The sequence below is a fragment of the Cucurbitaria berberidis genome, assembly GCF_010015615.1.
Source record: "Cucurbitaria berberidis CBS 394.84 unplaced genomic scaffold K460scaffold_2, whole genome shotgun sequence".
Classification (NCBI taxonomy): Eukaryota; Fungi; Ascomycota; class Dothideomycetes; order Pleosporales; family Cucurbitariaceae; genus Cucurbitaria; species Cucurbitaria berberidis.
In genome coordinates this window covers 3,210,673-3,231,309 of record NW_024468936.1, presented here as the reverse complement: position 1 = coordinate 3,231,309, position 20,637 = coordinate 3,210,673, and the positions used below count along the sequence as shown (strand labels likewise).

At 50.6% G+C, this 20,637-nt stretch overlaps 8 protein-coding genes across 8 annotated transcripts; 3 read left to right on the top strand and 5 right to left on the bottom strand.

Moving 5' to 3' along the window:
- Positions 1 to 397: 397 nt before the first annotated feature.
- K460DRAFT_364126 (uncharacterized protein) lies at positions 398 to 3,739 on the bottom strand. The gene is made up of 10 exons (XM_040932948.1): positions 2,975 to 3,739; positions 1,980 to 2,926; positions 1,737 to 1,929; positions 1,495 to 1,675; positions 1,413 to 1,444; positions 1,357 to 1,360; positions 1,226 to 1,304; positions 1,136 to 1,178; positions 1,010 to 1,087; positions 398 to 881 (listed from the first exon to the last, which is right to left on the bottom strand). Exons 1-10 carry the CDS (start codon positions 3,675 to 3,677, stop codon positions 472 to 474), a joined length of 2,670 nt encoding a protein of 889 aa, XP_040790706.1. The 5' UTR covers positions 3,678 to 3,739; the 3' UTR covers positions 398 to 471.
- A 139-nt stretch (positions 3,740 to 3,878) lies between these two features.
- Positions 3,879 to 5,706, top strand: K460DRAFT_333887 (uncharacterized protein; the record flags this gene model as incomplete). The annotated part of the gene is made up of 4 exons (XM_040930893.1): positions 3,879 to 3,977; positions 4,032 to 4,326; positions 4,386 to 4,757; positions 4,813 to 5,706. Exons 1-4 carry the CDS (start codon positions 3,925 to 3,927, stop codon positions 5,704 to 5,706), a joined length of 1,614 nt encoding a protein of 537 aa, XP_040790705.1. The 5' UTR covers positions 3,879 to 3,924.
- Positions 5,707 to 5,797: 91 nt separating this feature from the next.
- Positions 5,798 to 6,565, bottom strand: K460DRAFT_403438 (uncharacterized protein; the record flags this gene model as incomplete). The annotated part of the gene is made up of 2 exons (XM_040936625.1): positions 5,798 to 6,367; positions 6,476 to 6,565. The coding sequence occupies 2 exons, from the start codon at positions 6,563 to 6,565 to the stop codon at positions 5,798 to 5,800; spliced, it is 660 nt and encodes a 219-aa protein (XP_040790704.1).
- Positions 6,566 to 7,338: 773 nt separating this feature from the next.
- K460DRAFT_364124 (uncharacterized protein) lies at positions 7,339 to 7,715 on the top strand (the record flags this gene model as incomplete). Its single annotated transcript, XM_040932947.1, has 1 exon — positions 7,339 to 7,715. The coding sequence occupies exon 1, from the start codon at positions 7,350 to 7,352 to the stop codon at positions 7,710 to 7,712; it is 363 nt and encodes a 120-aa protein (XP_040790703.1). The 5' UTR covers positions 7,339 to 7,349.
- Positions 7,716 to 9,361: 1,646 nt separating this feature from the next.
- K460DRAFT_375053 (WSC domain-containing protein) lies at positions 9,362 to 11,102 on the bottom strand (the record flags this gene model as incomplete). The annotated part of the gene is made up of 3 exons (XM_040934730.1): positions 9,362 to 10,050; positions 10,102 to 10,743; positions 10,940 to 11,102. 3 exons carry the CDS (start codon positions 11,100 to 11,102, stop codon positions 9,362 to 9,364), a joined length of 1,494 nt encoding a protein of 497 aa, XP_040790702.1.
- A 2,072-nt stretch (positions 11,103 to 13,174) lies between these two features.
- On the bottom strand, positions 13,175 to 14,640 carry K460DRAFT_276102 (uncharacterized protein; the record flags this gene model as incomplete). The annotated part of the gene is made up of 3 exons (XM_040928090.1): positions 13,175 to 13,716; positions 13,765 to 14,431; positions 14,488 to 14,640. The coding sequence occupies 3 exons, from the start codon at positions 14,638 to 14,640 to the stop codon at positions 13,175 to 13,177; spliced, it is 1,362 nt and encodes a 453-aa protein (XP_040790701.1).
- Positions 14,641 to 14,837: 197 nt separating this feature from the next.
- K460DRAFT_364119 (uncharacterized protein) lies at positions 14,838 to 17,457 on the bottom strand. The gene has a single exon (XM_040932946.1). The coding sequence runs from the start codon at positions 17,127 to 17,129 to the stop codon at positions 15,237 to 15,239; it is 1,893 nt and encodes a 630-aa protein (XP_040790700.1). The 5' UTR covers positions 17,130 to 17,457; the 3' UTR covers positions 14,838 to 15,236.
- Positions 17,458 to 17,557: 100 nt separating this feature from the next.
- On the top strand, positions 17,558 to 19,791 carry K460DRAFT_308077 (aromatic amino acid aminotransferase 1). Its single transcript, XM_040930091.1, has 2 exons — positions 17,558 to 17,920; positions 17,972 to 19,791. The coding sequence occupies exons 1-2, from the start codon at positions 17,770 to 17,772 to the stop codon at positions 19,615 to 19,617; spliced, it is 1,797 nt and encodes a 598-aa protein (XP_040790699.1). The 5' UTR covers positions 17,558 to 17,769; the 3' UTR covers positions 19,618 to 19,791.
- The last annotated feature ends 846 nt before the right edge of the window (positions 19,792 to 20,637 follow it).

The following is a 20,637-nucleotide window of genomic DNA, read 5'->3' as shown; positions in this document are numbered from 1 at the left end:
GTAGGCTACACACGGCATTGATTTCCGTGCAATGCGCTGTAGACGATGTATCAATCATGCAATTAACAACACCATGGTTGATTCTAGCGTCGTCTGGTCAACAAGAGAACATGAAATAGACTGACTTTGCTGGCTGACTTAGCCGATGCCGTTGTCTTCAAAGTTGAAGATAGAATTCGATAACGCGACATGCAGCTATGAACTAATCGCAGGAGCCGGTTTTAAAACTGCAGCTACTGGGTTTGAACCTTTCCACTTCTCTGCGCCTCTGTCTTCATCTCACTTGATTTTTAATGTATATAGACGTGCATATCCACATGAGACCACTCTGCTATATTCCATGACTCGTACCATACATTCGCTAACTGCATACATTATACATACATTATACATACATGGTATCACTAAATTATTTCAGTTGGGCTCGGGTTGATTACATCCTATGAGATTGAAAGTCTTGCATATGTACTACTATCTTAATCCATCCTCCCTTGCGACTTGCTCAAACGTTCTTCCGAAGTTGAGACCACGAATGTAACTCTCAAATTTCCCTGCAACACCAATTACATACTTCAACTGTTCATATCCTAGCTCTTTCTCTTCAAACTTAGCAAACTGTCTCGCTGTTGTAATCGCATTCCTTATTTCCCTACCATTCATATCCTCGGAAGCGAGTTCATCGAGGTGGTCGGCCAGATCGTCAAAGTCAACAGACAGTGAATTTGACTCCGAGCTAATGTCTTTGAGGCGGTTGATAAAGTTACGCCATATCTTGCGACGCTGCGCTTTGGTGAGGGCCGGGTAGTGCAGAGCCAGTTGGATGCGCGATTTGAAGGCTTGGTCAAATGTCCCGACGCGGTTAGATGTCAAGATGAGGATTCCTACTCAAGGTCAGTTCTAATCCTCGTGTAGGTAGGCACATCAAGACGAGCCTTCATAATACTCTATGACTCGAAGGAAAACTATACGAGGTTAGCATGTCATGACACTTGTCTAGACCGCGACGTACCCGAAACTAGAGCGTTTCTCGCAAGATCTGTGAGGCTCCGCTCTTCAAGAAATACGTCTGCCTCATCAAGGAGCACGACTTGGACTATCAGTAACTCTCTCAATTGTCGCCGATATCTGAGCTTACCGCAGTCCCAGACCGTTCCCAGTTCTAGGACGGACTCGAGGTACTATATCGTCAGTCTAGCCAGGTATACCCCTGAGGGAAGACGAATACCTTTTCAGCTTCTTCGGGATCTGTACCAATATCGCCACAGGTAACTCTGTACAGCGGCTTCTCGGCCATCTCCGCGACGCTAATATAGGATTAGAACGGACGCATTCGTCAGTCGGGAAGAGTTATGTAACCTTTCTAAGTTTGGTTAGCTGTTGTCTAGAGGAGTTGTGTGGTGTCAGTGTCTTACCAGCGGTAAACGTTTTACCTGTGCCAGGCGACCTAAGAGTCTTAGTTCAGGATTAGCCAAAATACGAGTTTAAATCACCTACCCGTGAAGTAACAGTATCAGTCCATTACCCTTCCCTCGTATCAAGTCCGTTCCTTCGTCACTTTTGATCCGGCTCGTGATCAGAGCCCTTACGAGCACTTTTATGTCTGGCTCTATGACGAGATTGTCGAAAGCACGTTTATTCCACGCAACACTTTCTAGGCAGTCGACTAAGATATCAACTATACAATGTAAGTGAAATCTGTGTAATGTTTTGGAGTCTGGGGGCGCCATCTGACATACCCCAATTCTTTTGTCTAAGACTGAAGCCGACAGTTTTTGAAGGGAAAAGGTATATCCAATTGCCTTCCGGTGGGGTATCTTTTACCATCATTGCAGGAGTTATAACACTTTCGGCACGGATTCGAGGAAGGATTCGGTCATCTCCGTGAATCTTTTGATACATCTTGTAATCCACCATGAAACGGTCTTCTGTCTGATAGTTGAGTCAGTACTATTCCAAGCACAGAAGGGTGGGTATCAAACATGAGGTTCCAGCGCCCCAGGTGCCTTATATGAGACTAAGCATCTATTTCGGCATTGCCAGAATATCGTCCCTCGACGGCAGAGGATGTTCTTGACTCTTTCAGGGGCATACTTCAACGGATAGAAGTCCAAATTCGAGATTGGAACTGGGGCCTCTCCAAACATGCGAATATCCAGTGTCATTGTTTCGCGATGGAATTTCCCGTCAAACGTAAGTCGCCAACCGAAGACCGAGTAAAAGTGAGCTGTCTCGCCATCTCTGTGAATTTCTCGGTTATCATCGTAGATATCATCAAAGATTGTTTGCTCTCCTTCGCTTCGTATATCGTTCATGACTTCAAAAGCGGACGGAGGCCCACGCCTGCTGTTTCTTACTAGTAAACTTCCAGTCCTCACCAAATACTTGAGATGCCTTCCGCAAACCACTCCTCTCGCTATGTGTTGCGCAGCATCGTCGTACTCTGTGCCGTAGAATTCGTTGATGTAGCTGAAGAGAACGCTGAGAAGGCGATCGTCCTTTTCGTCGAGTTCTAACCGCTTTGACTCTAATTCTGGCCACAGATAGTAGGCAAAGAGATAGGGCGCGTGAACCTCGTTGTCAATCATGAATGACGCGAACTCTGAATCGAACCCAGGAAACTTCCCAGTGAACTTGTTGAGCGCATCCACTAATTCGAAGGACGTAAACAGAATAGACTCGCTTGAAGACACTGGCACTGTGGGTACCTTTGTCTGACCATCATAATCATAATCTTTCATAATGATAAAAAAGATTTGGTTATTCTCTTCGATATAACTCTCCAAATCAACTGGATCATCAAAAGAGAGGTAACGCTGGGAGTCCTGGACCATCCATTCTGGGGGACAACTATATATCCTGTTCTTACGGTCTCGATATAGAGTCGTAAAGGCCCTAGAGGGCTGGTGGTGTGAAGTAACGTCATGGTCTGCTCAGTGCTTAGAGACTAGAAACATGAAGTGATTGACGAACTAACCATCTTCTGCGTTGGGAGTAGAACTCTCCTCTGCAGCCTCTTCAAGAATATTCGATACCGCATCCTGCTCGAATACGTTTCGGAAATAACCACTTTCATCATGAGCCTTTCCTGAGGCTGATGCTAGTCCCATTCGTGTATGTCGGGGTAGATGTAATAGTAGTGTGACAGACTGATCGTCCACTTCAGCTCTAGCCTTACCGTCGCTTGGGGCGGCGTTGGCGATTCTGATTTCAACTATTGGAGATGGGGGAGATTGGAGAGATTTTATGCCCAGATCCTCGCTATTCTCATCATCTACGCGCCTAGGAGGCGACTCCATACTGTCGATGTCGTCCGTCGGGGCTTGATAGGCGTCAATAGGGATAGGGAAATCACTGTTGTCTGCAGGGGGAGCTGAGTTTTTGAAATTGTGAGAAGTTATCCATTCCACGATCCAGAGCCGCTTCTGTGTCGTATTGTGGAGTCGGCTGATTGTTTCGAGTTGCTCTGTAAAACGGACTGACCTTGGCTTGACAGACAAAGCCAACCCTTCTGAGATGAATCCACTTTCCTCGGTCCTATCTTTTGAAATAGTTAACTTCTTCGCGAAGCCTTTAGGCTTCTTTCTGCTGTGGTATGCCTTGTTGCCCTTTTCAGTAACGTACCCCCCAGCAACCGCAACCCTTGATGCGCCGTCAGTATTTGGAACGGAAATTGGCATTAACTGCAAAGCTTAGAAGATAGTATAATGAAGTGTGTTGGAGCGCTGTATGAGACAGAGGTAGAGGTGAAATACTTTGTTCAATGTGTGCGGCTGATAGGGAAGCACTGCCCCGCACTACCAGCCCCCACCCACGTGCATCTAGGCTGCAACCGACGTGTCATTGAAAATCAAACCCTCGATATATAGTCCTTCACTCTACCATCCTGTTTTTAGTTGAAATCGTATATATAACTGCTAGTACGGCATGCAGCCTTCATCCAAATTCCGAGATTGGTATGCGGGGGATGTATCAGGCAGGTAGCTTTCACATGCGCACTTTCCCTAACTAATCATGAATCTGACTTGAAATAGCCATGTTGACGCCGCGAGGGAAGCATTCAACCTTGCAATTCAAAAATTCACATCCGACCTCACTCAGGATGACCGGAAGAAAGTGGCAGTACAAGATGCTACTAGCCTCGAAGACCTACGGTCTGCAGTAAGCACGGCGGAGAAACGATACCTTGGATCGCGTCGTCCAGCAGGGAAATGGCTCGTAAAGTTCAGCCAGCGGATGCACCACTATGGAACTGTCCTCGACGCGTTTGCACAACATCATCCCGAATACGTCGCCCTTGCATGGGGAGCTATGAAGTTTCTTTTTACAGTAAGTACTGTTGACGCTGGGTAGGGGTGAAACTACTTTGTGTTTAACGTTAGGTCTAGGCTGTTATCAATCACGAAGATCACCTTGCTGCGCTATCGAAAGGCCTGGCCAAGATTGCGGGTCTTCTACCACACTCTGAGCTTATTTCCGCTCTCTACCCAACTAAGAAAATGAAAGCAGCAATGGCAGAGCTATATGCTATCATAATCAGGTTTCTCGTTCGGGCGCAGGACTGGTTGCAAGAGAGCAGTCTGAGCCGCGCACTCCACTCAATCACAAGACCTGCAAAATTAAGATATGATGATTTGATAGAAGAGATTGAACTGCGATTGCAGAATGTCACAGCGTTCGCGACGGCCGCTTCGCAAGCTGAAATCCGGGATATGAGGCTAGAAATTATGGCCATGCGGGACCAACAGCTGGAAGCTAATGTGCTCATAAAGGAGCTCAAACAAATCACTATCCGTACTACCTTCTCTAATAAAGTGCATAATGTCATACCACGCTAACAAATTCACAGAAAATCATGCTATCAGCTTGAACCATCAACTTGACACAAACCATCGTCTTTCCGACCTCCAACTCTCCCAAATACTTGCCTCGCTATCATCTCCATTATTTATCGACCCCATTAAAGCCCTGCAGTACGGCATACATCAGAACAACAAACGGCGCCGCTCCAGGACTCAAAGCGCCCTCTCTCCTTTTTGGTTTACCAATAAATTTCAAGAATGGTCTCAGTCGGAGAAGTCGTCTTTGGTAATCATAAGAGGCACATACAGTCTTCGAACACAACTTCGCGACTTTGGTACAAACTTGGTCGAGCTGGTGTCCGCAGCACAGGTAGCCATAGTGTGGACACTGAGAATCACTGTAGATGACGGGAAGGATGTGACGGCGATTGACTTGCTAAAATACCTGATTTGGCAAGCGCTTGGCATTGAGAGAGTGAAGCGAACCGAGCGATTTATGGCGTTAAGCTGCGCCAAGTTCCAATCTGCACGCACTGAGGAAGACTGGTTCCAATTGTTGGCCGCCGTACTCGCAGATCTGGATGAAGTATTTATCATCGTGGATACAGAACTTATATCCCCCATCTTAGCGCCGCTAACCAAAGATTTCTCGTTCAGGAAGGAATTCTCAGATATCTTCAAGAAACTTGGAGACCACGCGATTGAAACCAAAGTAAAAGTTCTACTAATCAGCTATGGCGAGATGAGGTTCTGTCGTGCTCATGATGGCGACGGACATCACGAAGTAATCACTGTTGGCCTACCAAACCATTCTAGCACTGGGAAGAAGCAGGGAAGAACTTCAATTGCGCAAAGGAGAGGACCAAGAGGTCAGACATTGCAGTCACAAATATCAGCAAGAAGGTAGCCGACAAGACACTAAGAATAGTACAATCTACCTAGTCTTTGTTTATGCGCGACAAGACAAATCCAAGAGCTCGCAGACGATCTTCTTTCTCCTACATAGCCTTCTCGCGCTTTTCCACGGCGCTCTCTCGTTCCTCCAGCCCCGCCTCCCTTTTCTCCATTGCTTCATTTTCACCTAAAACCTGCCGGGCGTACCCAATCAGCTCAAGGGTTTCACGCGGGAACTCTACATTCATCTGATTGAGCTTATAGTGATCCATATCCTGGATCTCGTCGCCAATCCAGCGTCCCTTCTTGTTCAAGACCATTTTCGCGGCTATCATCTCCGATGGCGAGTCATCAACATCGTACTGCGTGCCCCTGAAGACAGCATCTGCCGATGACCCTGCTAGAGCAGCGCGTCCAAACAGGAAATTAGAGCCAGGTTCATCTAGAGACAGCACTTGAAAGTCTCGCAAGACTTCTTCGCCCACATCATCGCCACTCCAGTGCAGAATATCGTCCGAGTCGCTTTCTTCAAGGTCCAGGACGGCCTGAACCCAAGCGAAAGATTGCCCGAGGCGGACCGAGCCAATGGCGTAACCGAAGGGTCCGCGTGGGCTATTCTGTCTACTAAAAAATACGCTCCGTACAGCAATTGCTCTGGCATAGTCTACCGTGAGCTAGCCTCGTCGTTTGGGCATTGGCCTTATGGCTCTGTCTATTGGTGGTCTTATGTCATCTGTGATAGCCGCCCTTCGAGACTGGCGTTTGCCCCCGCCCCGAATTACGTTTGCAGGTTGCTGAGGCGAAGGAAGGCTGCGTGGGGTGTTGACAGGGTCGTATGGAAGCTCAGTAATCTTGAACTGAACAGGCACCATTTGTTCTTTGGGGATGCGAACAAAGTAATGATGCACTCTTATCCAGCGAGAAGCTAGCTATAAATTATTGTCTAGGGGTATGCTGAGGTGCTTACGAAATGGTTGGCGGTGAATAGCTAAATGACGTGGTTTCTCGGATCGTAATTATGAGCGAGAAGAATGTTTGGAAGATGGAGGAACATCGAGAAAAGCAGCTATTTATGTCTGTAGATAGTGGGGGATGACACATCTCGCTAACTAGACAAAGCAGTAAAGAGTACGTAGAAATCGTTTTTGATTTTTGATTTTTGATTTTTGATTTTTGATTTTTGATTTTTGATTTTTGATTTTTGATTTTTGATTTCGACTTCAACGCGGAAATTCTTGCAAGCTTTGATATACAGGATGGCAGCCGAATGATGAATCAATGCGCTAGCGTCTATTTATGTTTTTGTGGGACAATTAGGTTGTTGACGCGGCACGCTCACCACTCAGCTCACAACAAGAAAGCAGCGCTTAGAACCCCACATTTATTTATATCCGTCCACCTATCACGAAATATGTAACCGTGCTACTGGGCGGAAGCGCGGATGTTGTTCCGAAGAGTAGGGTGAGGACGTAGAATCATTTGCTCAGGCTCTCGGTCTAAGCTTTGGAAGTCATAGTATATCCGGGATCGTGTCGCCAGGCTCTCTCGCCCGTTAAGCCACAACTTTTCTCTTATTAGTTGTAGCCAACACTGGGGTACTTTTTATACAAGGTATTTGCATATACTTGATGAAACCAAACGTGGCATACGAAATCGATGAAAAGTGCCCCTTCGCCCTTGCCCTATGCATATAGCCAGCCAACATCTCTTCAGGTTCAACTTATCGCTGCAAACATCACTATCTTTCCGCCCACAATCCTTCTATTGCGTATTTGCCGGCTGCCTTATCCCACCACATTATCACCGTCAACTAAGTCCTGCCATTTTCACACTGTTCGCTTCTTGCGCTGGCGTGACATCCTTTGCCAACTCCACAAGTGCAAGTTTGTGTATCTGCAGACACTGGAGAGCTTTGCTTCGGTAGCTAGTGCTCAGGCTTCGTCAGCGGCGCAGCAAAGCCAAGGAAAAAATCAAGCAACCTACAAGTCGAGGTTCTACCTCAGTCATATAGTCTTTTAGCACCTGTAGGTACTCCGCAAGCTCTTCATCGTCCCTATGCGATCGTTCCGTTGCCAGATTTGACGGGAGGATAAGAACAGTAGCTAACCAGCGCTGCGTATTGGTATTGCACATGGTCCCAATACGAGTGAAGGGAAAATAGTGAACTACGTTGACGGACAAACTGACAATAGACTGAGATATCACTGTAGACAAGAGTAAGGCTGAGACGGAAGATAGTAACGATAGCTTTGCGACCTTCGTCGGCTCTTCATATACATCTCACAGCGCCTCCGTAAACCGTTTCTCGTTGTGTGTTCCTCGTCAACGAGATGGTGGGCGCTTCAGTATACAGAATCCCGTTTTCGGGAAGTTGACTCCGCCTCACCATTGTACGTCAACACTAGGGTAACACCAAATCCTAAGATCTAAACCGTGTAGTTAGTGCCTTCAACTAGCACGTCTCAATCTTGTGAAATGACCCTGCAATCCGTGCTTTCGTGAATGAAAGTGTCACAGCGGACTTGATGGACCTTGGTGTATACCTCGGCTGACGTCTCAAGGCCAAAAGAATCATAGCAGAAGTGAGCATTGTTACTTATGCTCTAAGAACAGTGAGATGATATTATTGGAAATGACTAGGACAAGACCTGGAACCTGGAACCGAACTCTCGATGTGGATTCACGTCGTTCGGCGTGGTGTCGTAAGCTATTCGAATTCGAAGGCACGAAGAGCATTATCACGTAACGTACAAGCGCACGACGCTGTTGGAAGTTAGAACATACGTCGCGCTATTAGGCAACAGATGTGACAAGGGAGAAGAACAAGGCGCGTCTCACTCCATCAATCAATCAATCAAACAGCAAAACAAATAGTGAGAAAGAAAGAATCAAGGTATCATGATAGATAGCACAGGCGTGCATATGTATGTATCGGGGATATCTCAAAAAGCCAAACCAACATGCAAAAAAGAACAAAACTAACATCTAAATCTCTCCTTTGTTTCTTTCTCTTCTACCTCGAATCAAGCAAACCACAATCATCAATAAACACGGGGGCGGGAAAGTAGGAAGGCGGGGGAAACTAGAGTCGAGTAAACGGCCCAGCCATTAACTCATCAGCCTAGCCCCAGGCGCCCCCCAAACCTACCCAGCCCCCAAAATCTCCACACACACTACACACAGCATAGTAGGAGTAGTGATTTAAAATGGCAAAACGCAAGGAAAATTTCAAACAAACAAATGAATAGAAAAAAGATATTGTCAAACGAACCACAGCAACAAAAGCCTCGCGCGGGGGGGGCCCACATGGAGTAAAAAGTATTCAAACCGAAACCGAGTTTGCTATATATGTACCAATACAGAAAGAATCTAGCCACGCATATCATATTCACTTTGCTCTGAGCTGCGCGGGTCCCCGGGGGGAAATAAACGAGGTTCCAAGGAGTAAAAAGGGGTGGGGAGTGTAGTAAAGCTGAAATATGCCAGAAAGAAGCGAAGTGTCTTTGTTTTTGTCTTGGTTCCCCCTCCTCCTTTCGTTCGTGAATTGAAAACGCCTGCCCGATGCATTCGCTTGACCCAATGAATGCCCACTGCTGCTGCTGCTAAGAATGCTTGCTACTCGTCATCAAAGAAGATATACCGCTAAAACTTCATGGGGACATAATGCTTTAGTGGAGACGGTCCTTGCGGTGCAGGTGCGCGTGGCGGCGGTTCTTGTACTTGGCGGGCTCCTCTACGGTGACCGTGACGGCGACCTCCTTGATGGCAACCTCGTAGACGGTGCCAGCGCTGGTGTAGGTGGTCGTGGAGAGGATGCTGCCATCCTCGTTTGTCTTGGGCGCGTTCTTGATGTCAGCAGCCACTGTTACGGTAGGCTTGATTGGCTCAGGAGCAGCGGGAGAAGCCTTGTAAGCAGGGGTGGGCTTGGCGGCAGCGACGACGATATAGACAGAGGCAGCGGCGGAAGAAGGCTGGACGTTGTAAACGTCGACGCCCTCGACCTTGCTCTTGGCAGACGCATAGCTCTGGGTGGGCACCGGCGCAGCAGACGACAGAGTCGGCTTGACGGTTGGCTCTTTGCCATGTCCACCGTTCTTCAAGGCATTGGCGTATCCCGGACCGTACTGAACGGGGACATTTCCGCAGAGGCCTTTGGCGGGACCGGCGCAGTCATCGTTGTCGAGAGCCTTGGGCAAATCCTTGATCTTGCACTCTCCCTGCTGAGCCTGGGTTTGCAGAGAACCAGCAAAGTGGGGGCAGTCCTCGACCAAGCCGGACAGGCTGGTGCAGTCGTTGACGGCAGCTTGGAGAGTGTCGATGTTCCAGCCGTTGATGAAGTCGGCGTGGTATCCGTAGCCTGCTGCATGTTAGTTCTTGTTCAACGAGCCAGAATACTGAGAAAACATACCGGTGGGGTCACCGTTCGACCAAACGAACTGTCCAGACTTGCCCTTGAAGGCATTGGTGTTCCAGATAGTCTCGTAGAAGAGCGAGGGCAGACGGGTCTCAAAGCCGGGCGGGCATTGGCCACCAGCGATGTTGTTGGGGTAAGCGATGTGGCTCCTGTGGTCAGGAGAATCGGTGTCCTTGCCGTTCCAGCACGATGGGAACATGATCTCAGCGCGAATGCCATCGGCGCAGTTCTCATCTAGGTAGTCCTTGGAGGGGAGGAAATGGCGGTATCGAGATGGCTCAGGGTTCTTGTTGTAGTTCATGCAGTTGAAACCGATAGCCTTCTGGCCGAGCGAGACCTGAGTCATATCATCATCAGTCCATGCCGACGTTGGCGGGTCAGGCACGGGACCGGTGAAGTTGCGAAGACGGGAGTCTCCAGCGACGGCCTGGAAATCCTTGGGGAAGGCCTTTAGGTTGGTACCGATCAGTTGATAGTATGCAAGCATACCACCGATCTGGGGAACGATCTCGGTGCTGCCACCATCATGGACGAAATGCAGAGAGGGTGTCCAGTACGCCGACTTGTCGTCGCTGAATTGGCAAGAGGTGCACTCCGACTTCCTCAGGTCATCGTAGGACGTCCTCTCGGCAAAGTCTATTTCGAGGGTTAGCGAACGATACTTCACGATGAAACCGTACCTGTCTCAAGAGACGGCACACCATTTAATAGCCATGGTTCACACGTGGTTTACATCTCCTGAATGGAAACCCCTGATAGAGTACCCACCATGGCCCATCGTTCATGTGCTTCCAAAGTGGATTGAAACGGAAAAGTGGACTTGTTTACTTACTGCTACCACCGTGGATGGTGTGGCCGTGGCTGGAGGCTACGCCTACATCGACAATGGGGTCGAGACGCGCGAGGGCTGTGCGGGAGGTGCAGGGCATGCGCCAGAAGGCGTCAGCACCGGACAGCAGGGCTGCGGCGACCGAGAGAGATGCGGCGGACTTCATAGTGAAGTGTGTCGTGTACTTGTACGTTCGGCGATATGTATGGGGGTATTCGCTGTCGGGGGTATTTCGCGATGTTGATTATCGATAGCTGGGTCTGGTCTGTTGTGTTGGCGATGTGGTTCAATTGACTGTACGTTGGCGATGAATGGTACCTTTTCCTAGCCGTCTATAGTTCCAATAGTATGGCGCGCGCTTGAGTCGGATGTACAGAAAAGAGTGTGGTTGTTGTGTACACAACAGATACCGATGATAACGAATGTGGGATGTCGCAAAAGAGCAACAGCAGACGGCAAAGGAATGACAGTAATACGGCAAGGGCGAGACCAAAAGGAAGTGAAAGGGAGGGGAAGCGGCCGAATATCACTGGGACCCGAGCGTCGGTTTTCAAGGGGAGATGAAGGAATGCTCGGTTTAGCGAGGTGAAACCATAGATTGGCCCCTAGGCATGGATGCCCTGAGGTGCTCTACCGCGCTCCTGTTGGACCGTGGCCACAACAAGCAACCGGCCGCTAGACCGAAAGTCGTAAGCTGAAACATGTGGCCAAGGGGTCCATCCCAGTTGTGCAGCGCTGTAGCTCCAGCAGCCTTGCGAGGAGCCAGACGGGGGGTTGAGGATGTTGTATGGCTCTACGCCGCAATCTCCAGGGCACCACCACCACCACCAGGTCCCGTCGACGCCAGACACACAGCTCGTTGTCACCACGCGGCTCTCGAACAAGGCGATTCGCACCACGTCTGTCCTGCTCCTCTGCGTGCCCCCCGTTGCACATTGGCTGGCGTTGTACAGATACGGATCGCCGCGCAGCCTGGTACCTGCGTCAGGGTCACTGCGTGCACTGACTGTGCTGCATCGCATCGCAATCTCCAGGTCGCCTCAAAATACGCATCGAGCGTGGCGACATCATTGGCCCCGTTTTTCTCACGGCGCATCACAATGATGGAGGTGGCTGTGGTTCGACGGTAAAGGCGTTGATTGCCCTCGATCATGCGTCTCCTGCTGCAGCGTTCTATTGCTATCATCGTCACCGTAGAGTGGTCTTGTCTTTGCACAACAGTGTGCCCTCTGAGTCGGTGAACACGTCAGCCTATCGCGCAAGTACCCGCTGCGTACAGGCCTACAGGCCTAGGAAATTGCGCCAAAGGTATCCAAGAGGGCCTGACTGGCGTGGCGACGCGGCGACGAGGCGACCAAGCGACGGAGCGAAGCAAGCGAGGCTGAGCCCACGGCTGCTCGCCCAGTGACATGCAGGCGACTGCGCGCATCCGAAGTCTGGAAAAGGCGGCAGTGGGAGGAGGTGGGTGAGTGGTGGGTGCCGTCGTAAGCGCCCACCCTCGTGCTCACCTCCCAATTTGCCGTCAGAGGCGGGAAAGCCTATCGATAGCTTGTCGTGCCCAGGGGTTAGCGCTTTGCTCGCTGATGTGAGCTGGCCTGCAGGACCACAACCATTCCACTGGTAGAATACTGCCATTCAGCCTCCTATCGTGAACTTTGTCCTCGTATCTGACTTGTATTCGTGGAACAGCGCGATAATCGTGCTCCCAAAATATCCCTTTTCGCGAGAGCGCATTCCCAACTCGCGTCTGCACTACAGCACCCCGTCTCGCCATACAATTACATACAAGATAATCAAACGACTGACCACTAATTCCCGCACACTCTAAATCCGTGCCGTAGACCAGGAAAGGGGGAGTCGCTCAGGTACAAGGGGAACGCGATTGGCTGAGCGGCAGACTTCCCCCGTTATATTCTCACACGACAAACCACACCGAATATAAATAGCCTACCATACTGAGAAAAAAACTTTGTATCTCGTGGTATTTAGGCAGATGAGTAAAGAGAACCACAACAAATGTAAAACCCTACGGAGACCCAGCCACGCCAGATGGAAAAAAGCCACCGCGTCGCACAACCCAGAGTTCGTGCAGCGGGCCACGCAATCTAGCTCACACTGCATGCCGCACGCAGTCCCTCGTTGCTAACCAACTAGCCATTATCGATAAAGTATGAAAAGACAAATAGAAGAGAGAAAAAATTAGCCCTTACATGCCCATTTTTTACAACACGGCGCGATTTAGAGCCTACTAGGAGCAGCAGCCCCATCGTCCCTGAGCGGGATCTCCTCCCACGCCTGCGCAAACCCACAACTCCTAACCCACTTCGCGCTCCCCGCCTCGACCGAATCAATCGCCATGTGTCCCAACGTCAACCACGCGCCGCCCTTGATCTCAAACCCCTCTTTGCCCTCTCCTCCACTGTTGTACGGCCCACACGCCTGCTCGCCATGTGCCAGCGCTCTGACCAGCTTCGACGCATGCCCGTCGTCGTCGTCGAGGGTGTTTACGCGTTTGAAGATCTCAGGCCAGCCGGAGGGTCGTGTGGGTTTGTAGGATGTGATTTCGGACAGGACGAGGGGCGGGCTGCCGCGGCTGACGTACATGGTCATGTCGTTCCACACTTTCCATTCTAGGAGGCGGCGTTTTGTCGCGGGGGTGAGGAAGGAGTTGGCTGGGGAGAGGAAGGCGGAGAAGAAGATGCTGCTGTTTAGGCAGTGGATGTAGAAGAAGTCGAATTTGATCTGGTGGGGTGGGCGTTGTGCTGCGCTGGTGTAGTATGCTGTTCTCCTGGTCAGCGGGGTTGTTGGTAGGGAATGAGAGGGTTTACCAGTGGCGTTGATCATCTCTGCTGTCTTTTCTTCCAATTCATCTTCGTCGATTGTATACTGGCTTGCGTACTTGATCATCTCGTTTGGCGCTCTTTGCATGATACCTTCCCTGATCTTGTTCCCATCGTCAAAGTGCGGCGCGTTGCTCAGTTTCTCATCGTTCCTGCACTCTTCCAACAGCTGTACTATAGTCTTCTTTGGCCGATCCTTCCCTCTATTAGCCTCAGCAGCCTTTTCACAGCCAAAGAAGAGCGACGCCATCCAGTTGTCATGCACAGCTGCTTGCGCCAGCCCTTCCGCAACGATGGCAGGCTGTTGGAACTCAATGCCGAAGCCAAGATGTATTATCGGGTGTAAGAAGCCGCCGAAGAGACGAACTAGCATGTCATCTGCGCGCTCATCGCCAGCAAAGAGGTACTCATTCACCACGTTGTGCCAACCCTTGGCATCCATTTCGTTCTGGAAGAACACGAGGAAATCATGGTAGTATTTCTCCTTGCCCAAGTACGTTTTGAAGCGTTCAGGATCATGCATGTCGTCGACGATAGAATCCTTCAACGGCTCTGGAGGACGCTGATAGGACACGTTGTCATCGTAGCCCTTTTGAAGTTCGGCGGGCGAGGCATTGAGGGCAAAGAGCGTGAGGAGATGATGCGCTATGTGGTTCTGGCACATTGGGTAAGAAAGATACTAGCCAAGAAGTCGAAGAAGGGAAGTCTTACATGAAAGCCAGATCTGTTGAAGAAGACGTGATACTTCTCATGGTTGACCTGCAATAACTGGCTCGTCTTCGCCGCGCTCTCAGCCGTGAGTCCCTTGACGTAGAACTGCGGCTGTTGTGAAGCCTCGAGGTGAATCTTCGATGCAGTGGCCATAGTCTTTGTTGCACCGACTTGTCTCGTGATGTTTAATGCTTGTATTGTTCGCGAGAACACGCTCCAGTTCGGAGTAACGAGAGCTGTCTTTATAGGCACAGCTCGGGCGAACATTTGTGCAGCTGCTCACCTCACCCCGCTTCAAGTCCCACACGAGCTTCCCAGGTGTACGTTCAAATGCTGTCAGTCGCATGATTTATGCAAACTAGCGCGGGGATCTCGGCGTCGAAGCCATGGGATGACGTTTGTGGGGAAGCTTGAACGCCCCATCGCGCTAAGAGCTACCTTCGGTCGTCGGCGAATTCGCGACGCGAGATTATTCATGTTCAAAGAAGAGGGTCTAGGTATAGCATTGTATGTAAGCCCAGTGGCGGATCATGGGCCTAAAGCCTGTAGATGCAAGCGGACAGTAGAAGCAAGAGCGGGGTATTCCAGCCTAGACGGGCATAGACTTCGGGTTCTGACGCCAGCTAAGTAAATTATATTAGGAGTTCACGGAGTTAAGCATTCTGTGTGACGACTGTTCATATGGCTATGCTTAGATCATCGAGAAGGCGTACAGCTCTCATGAACAATCATCCAACTTCAGAAGCTAGCTACGACGGCCCAGACTCCATCTCAGCCCATCCGCCGTCCGCTCCCCAGACGCCTGCTTTCGTGTAGTCGCCTCTTCCACCACCCTTGAGATATCCAAATCGAAAATATTCATTCACACCCTCCATATGCCTGACCCAGGTCCAGCTATCCTTCATCCTGTCTTTGTACCCGTGATACTTCTCAACATCATTGACCAAGATACTGATGCCATCATAATGTTTAGGAAAAGGCAGGTGCCACTCGAACGTAATGTTTGGTCTCAAGTGATGGAGGTGTAGGTTGTTGTGAATGATCGGGGCAGTGATGAGAGGAAGCAATGAGCCAATCGGAGCGTCACCGCGAAGTTCGTTGGGCGTTTGGAGTATCGAATCGAAGCCCCAGCGGGCGATACCGTTGATGAAGAGGCCGATCAGGATACCCTGGAAGAGAAGACTTGGGCGAGTCTGCATGGAAGTCCCAGGAACAAGAAGTAAGCCTAAGATGTAGTGGTGGATGCGGACATTCATCCTTGGAACCGCGACCAGAGTGAGAATACAAGCAACGAAAATGCCGTAGACAGCAAGGTAGCGCGGTAGACGACCCTCTACGCGAAGCGCCCATGCCTGACCAATAGCAATGCAGAATAATGTCAAGACAATAATGATGAGTGCAGGAACAGCACCTGGCTGGTTCTTGATGTCGTGAGGCGTTAGGCGTTCGATTGGTATCTTGTCAAAAGTGTAGTTGTTCAAAGCACCGATCCAGCACCCGCCAAGCCAGAGGATAGTCTTCTCTACCTGAGCGTGCAGGCCCTGTAACTGGCGTCGGACTGCAAATCTATACACGGCATACATGCAGAAGCTCGCGGGTAGGAAACGTCCAAGATCGATACTGATGATGGCGTAATAGTCGGTCAGATTGGGTGGGTCTGATGCGAGTGCGACGTGGAAGAATACGCCTACGAATATTGACGTGAAGAAGACAGGAGGTGAGGTGGTGAAAAGAGAGAGAAGAATGGTAAAGGTCAGGGATACGCCTAGCAATGGCCAGCGCAGATCGCGACATTTTGCAGCGGTACCCGGGACAAACGCAAAGGACCTCGGAAAGTACGAGTCGAAGCCTATACTCTTGATGCGCTTCCTGTTGACGCTGGCATATGTACTCTTTTCACCAATTTGGGACACTACACCACATCCACCAGACGCGTCGTTGATGAAACCAGCATGGATGGCTGCTCCGCAGATGAAGGAGTCGGCGCGGTAGTATGTGTTCTCTAGTGTCTGCTCTTCGTCCGTCGGGCCTCCAATAACCAGGGGTCGATAATTCACTTGTTGATCTCCCACAGTATGTGGATTGAGCAGCTGCACGCGCTTGCAGTTCGCGGGGCAGCGGAATGGCATAGAGCTGTTTTCAAAGGGTCGACAAAGATCACCATTCAAGCCACAGCCATTGCCGTCATTCCAGAAGCGGTCTGTACATCGCACTTGGACTGGACTTCCATAACCCGGTAGATCCGCCGCAAAGGCACTACGATGTAAGACCAGTCCGAAAGTCAACAGCCAACATCCGTAGAAGAATATCAACAGCAGCACCCTGTGCTTTCTCTTTGGGAAATAATTGTTCATGAAATGGATAGGTGCCGTCTGTATCTTGGGGAAAATTGGGCTTATCTTCCACGGTCGCGGTGGCTGTGGACCCCTGACCCATACGACAACACTATCCCATGTACGTTGTAACCGTGGTGGTATGTATTTGCTGGCGTAATACGGCTCTTGGGCATAGTACTCTTGGTCGGAAGCGTCGGAGTTGGCAATGAGGACTGCGGATTCGGCGGACAATGGACTGGCATTCTCCTCGTCGCGGTAGATTTGGGGAGGCGCGCCCTCGTCGTCAATGTCGTCCTGTGGTCCCATGTCTGGTAGGGAGGCCAGCTCGTGGCGGGAGGTTGGCGACGACAGCTTGAAGGCGGAACGAATGCTTATCGGCAGGAATGAGGGGGGAGGATGGTCTAGAGAAAAGTTGTGTATGTCTACAGGGAGTGAGAGTGAGGTCCAAGACAAAAAGGAGGCGATAGAGGACAAGCCCAGGCTGAGTCCATGTCGACGACGAAGAGAGCTCTGGTAAGCTCCGGGACCTGCATCATGCGGACGTTGCCGGCCTCATGACGCGCGCTAAGAGATCAGCGAGACGCATTGCCGCGTGTTACCAGAGAGCAGTGCGCAGATGGACCACTGGCGACTCTAAATTTGTTGCTCAAAGTAAGCTCGCTCGCTGGAGGTGGTTGAGATGGACATGCAATAGAGAGTGCGGCTTGTCACTCTTCCTATGCACTGTAGCTTCCCGTCTGGTGTCGTCATCAGCAGGGCGGCTTGCTAATCAGTCTCTTATCGGCGGACCAGCGCCGCGGACCATGGCGCATCTCTATATCTTGGGGCTCCACTATGTCTAAGCTGTCAGATACACCCCCGACAGCTGTCGCCGTGATAGTTGTAGTCTAGCATCCACGTACCACGGTAGAGCGGCCCTATTGAAATTGGCGGCCAAGGTAACACCATGGCACCTTACACAACCGACCCCGGCTCCTTCCCCGCCCCAATCGATCTCACCCACCACCTGTCCCGCAGCACCAAAGCTCGAGAAGCCTCGAGCGTCAAAAAGTTCTACAAGTACTTTGCGATTCCAGGCATTGGCCAGCTAGCAGGAGGTACGAGATATGCTCAGAAACCCTGAACACTAGTAAACTTACAATGCTTAGGCCTACCAAACGACCACTATTTCCCATACGACACCCTCGAAGCCAAGGTCGCACACCCAAACCGATGGCAACCAACGCCCAACAAACCCGTCGACCCGCCCGCCGACGACCCTCCAACAGTCCGCTTATCCGAGCTATCCGTCTCCAAGAACAAAGATGAGCAGCCGCCCGCCTCGCGCCTCGTGGTGCCCAAGGACTCTAGTGTGCCAGACCCTCTTCATATGATCGATCTAAAGTCAGCACTACAATATGGACAGGCACAAGGGTACCCTGCCTTATACTATTTCATCCGGCAGTTCACAAGAGACAATTTGCATCCATTTGTCCCCTATAAAGATGGGCCAGAAGTCATCCTGACCTGTGGCTCCACCGATGGCTTTTCAAAGACTTTACAGGCGCTCAGCAATGAGTGGTCGGCGGAACACGATCCTGTTGAGGAGAGGCCAGGCTTACTGTGCGAGTCGTACGCCTACATGAACGCCATTCAAACTGCCAAACCTCGGGGTTTCAACATCGCGCCGGTAGCCATAGACGACCAAGGCATGTTGGCCAAGGGCCCAGGAGGACTTGAGTCGGTTCTGGAGAACTGGGACTTTTCAAAGGGCCGCCGTCCCCACCTCATGTATACCGTCACTATCGGCCAAAACCCAACATCTGGCACCCTCTCCGTTGAGCGACGTATTGAAATCTACGCGCTTTGCGTCAAATACGACGTCATTATCGTCGAAGATGACCCATACTGGTATCTGCAATACCCTTCCTCATCACCAAGCAGCGTATCTCCCCGCCCCACCAAATCCTCAGGTTTTGAATTTCTCGACAGCCTTATCCCCTCTTACCTCAGCGTCGACTACCAAGGGCGCGTTGTGCGTTTGGACACTTTCTCCAAGACTGTAGCTCCAGGATGCCGTCTGGGCTGGATCACCGCACAGCCCGCGCTCGTAGAACGCATTCTTCGCATCACGGAGTGTTCAACTCAGCAGCCCTCCGGCTTCGTGCAATCCATGATCGCTGAATTGCTCATTGGCCCACAAGGCTCCAAAGACCCTGGACGAGGAGGCGCCGCGGACGGAAATGGCTGGAAAGTCGACGGCTGGGTGCGCTGGCTCGAGGGTCTGAGGGGCAACTACGAGCGCAGAATGCAAACAATGTGCGACGCGCTCGATGCAGGAAAGGAAGTCGTGAAAGCTGGACGCCGCAAATCACTCGCAGATGAAGAGGACGAATGGGCCGTTATTGAGAAGACAAAGATTTACTCTTTCGTCCGACCTCTTGGTGGCATGTTTGTGTGGATCCGCTTCGATTTCGCCTCACACCCTCTCGCCAAGGTCGTCCCCGCGCCACGCCTCTCGCAGGCACTCTGGGTGTTCTGGACACTCAAGCCCTACCTCTGTCTCGTTGCCCCGGGAGCCATGTTCGCGGCAACGCAGGAAATAAAGGAGCAAGACAGCCACAATTGCTACAGATTGTGTTTTGCGGCGTGCCCCGACGAGGAAGTCAAAGATATCAGTAAGAGATTTGCGGAAGGCGCACAGGCGTTTTGGCGCATTAAGAAGAAGGAGAAGATTGACAAGCTGTTGGAGGAAGATGCGGTCCCCGGCGTGGACAATGTTACCGGGCTGGCGGCTTTGACGGGTATTTGTTAGAGGAAACCGCGCGCGATCTTGTTGGATAAGGAATGATCTGATGTAGAATGATGCGATAGAATCAACGACCTGAAGAATATATACTCGGATGTACGTGTTTTGCATTGCTATGAAAGGCCCTCAAGTTGAACATCAAGCAGCAAGCATATCTTGAAGAATCCATAATTGAACCATACCTATTCTCAGTGCATTCCTCGAATCAACTTGCTGACCTAGCCACGAGATATCAGGCTTCACCTACCTGCCTGAGTAGCGAGAAGCCTCCTCTGCCCTAAAAAGGAGAGGGGTTTGGTGATATATGCCTTTTTCCGCAGTTTCATCGATACTGAGATACTGGCAAGAACCTTTCTACATATTTCCTTTCTTACCACGCTTTCTTATCGCGCTTACGGACGATCCTAGAAAGAGGCAGAGCACAAAGCCAGTGTTGCCTACGGCTCACTTTTCCCCGCGCCCAGGTATCGCTCAGCCTCAGAAGGCAGACTTCTAGTTTGCCTTCCCTCGCCAAACTGTGCGTCAGGTTGGGCATCTCTTGAAAAGCCTAATGGATGTGTTTGACATGTTGTGTAACGATGGTTGCCTTCTCTCTGCAGGCAATTTCCCCTCTTCGAATCAGAGAAAAGACGCAGGCATAGTGGCTGCGTGCAGCCCTCCATCATTGGTGTTTTGATGTGTGCGTTGGCGCGTGCGGGGATCATAAATGAGGTGAGCTGACAATGCCTGATTGCTTTGCGAGTAATATCATAGTCCAAGCCTGATTGAAATTTTCTTTCTCCCAGATTCTTTCTCTCTTCATCATACGCGATTCTGGGCGGGAAACGCCATACAGTATGCCTGATCCACTCTCGGTGGCGGCCAGCGCTGCTGGTCTTGCATCGTTAGGTATACAGGTCTGCCAAGGACTGGTTTCGTACTTACATTCGATCGAGGGAAGAAAACAGCAAATAGCGCAGGGTCTGGGAGAAGTCAAAACGCTGGTTTCCATGTTCTTATCACTGAACGACCTCCTGTTTAAGCTTG

Bases quoted from the DNA above. Each gene is read 5' to 3' on its own strand.
- K460DRAFT_364126 (XM_040932948.1), bottom strand. From the start codon at position 3,677: ATGCCAATTTCCGTTCCAAATACTGACGGCGCATCAAGGGTTGCGGTT. The intron at 2,927-2,974 runs GTTAGTTCGTCA...AGCACTGAGCAG, and splicing joins TACTCCCAACGCAGAAGATG to ACCATGACGTTACTTCACAC. The intron at 1,676-1,736 runs GTATGTCAGATG...TACATTGTATAG, and splicing joins TCTTAGACAAAAGAATTGGG to TTGATATCTTAGTCGACTGC.
- K460DRAFT_364119 (XM_040932946.1), bottom strand. From the start codon at position 17,129: ATGGGACCACAGGACGACATTGACGACGAGGGCGCGCCTCCCCAAATC.
- K460DRAFT_308077 (XM_040930091.1), top strand. From the start codon at position 17,770: ATGGCACCTTACACAACCGACCCCGGCTCCTTCCCCGCCCCAATCGAT. The intron at 17,921-17,971 runs GTACGAGATATG...TACAATGCTTAG, and splicing joins CATTGGCCAGCTAGCAGGAG to GCCTACCAAACGACCACTAT.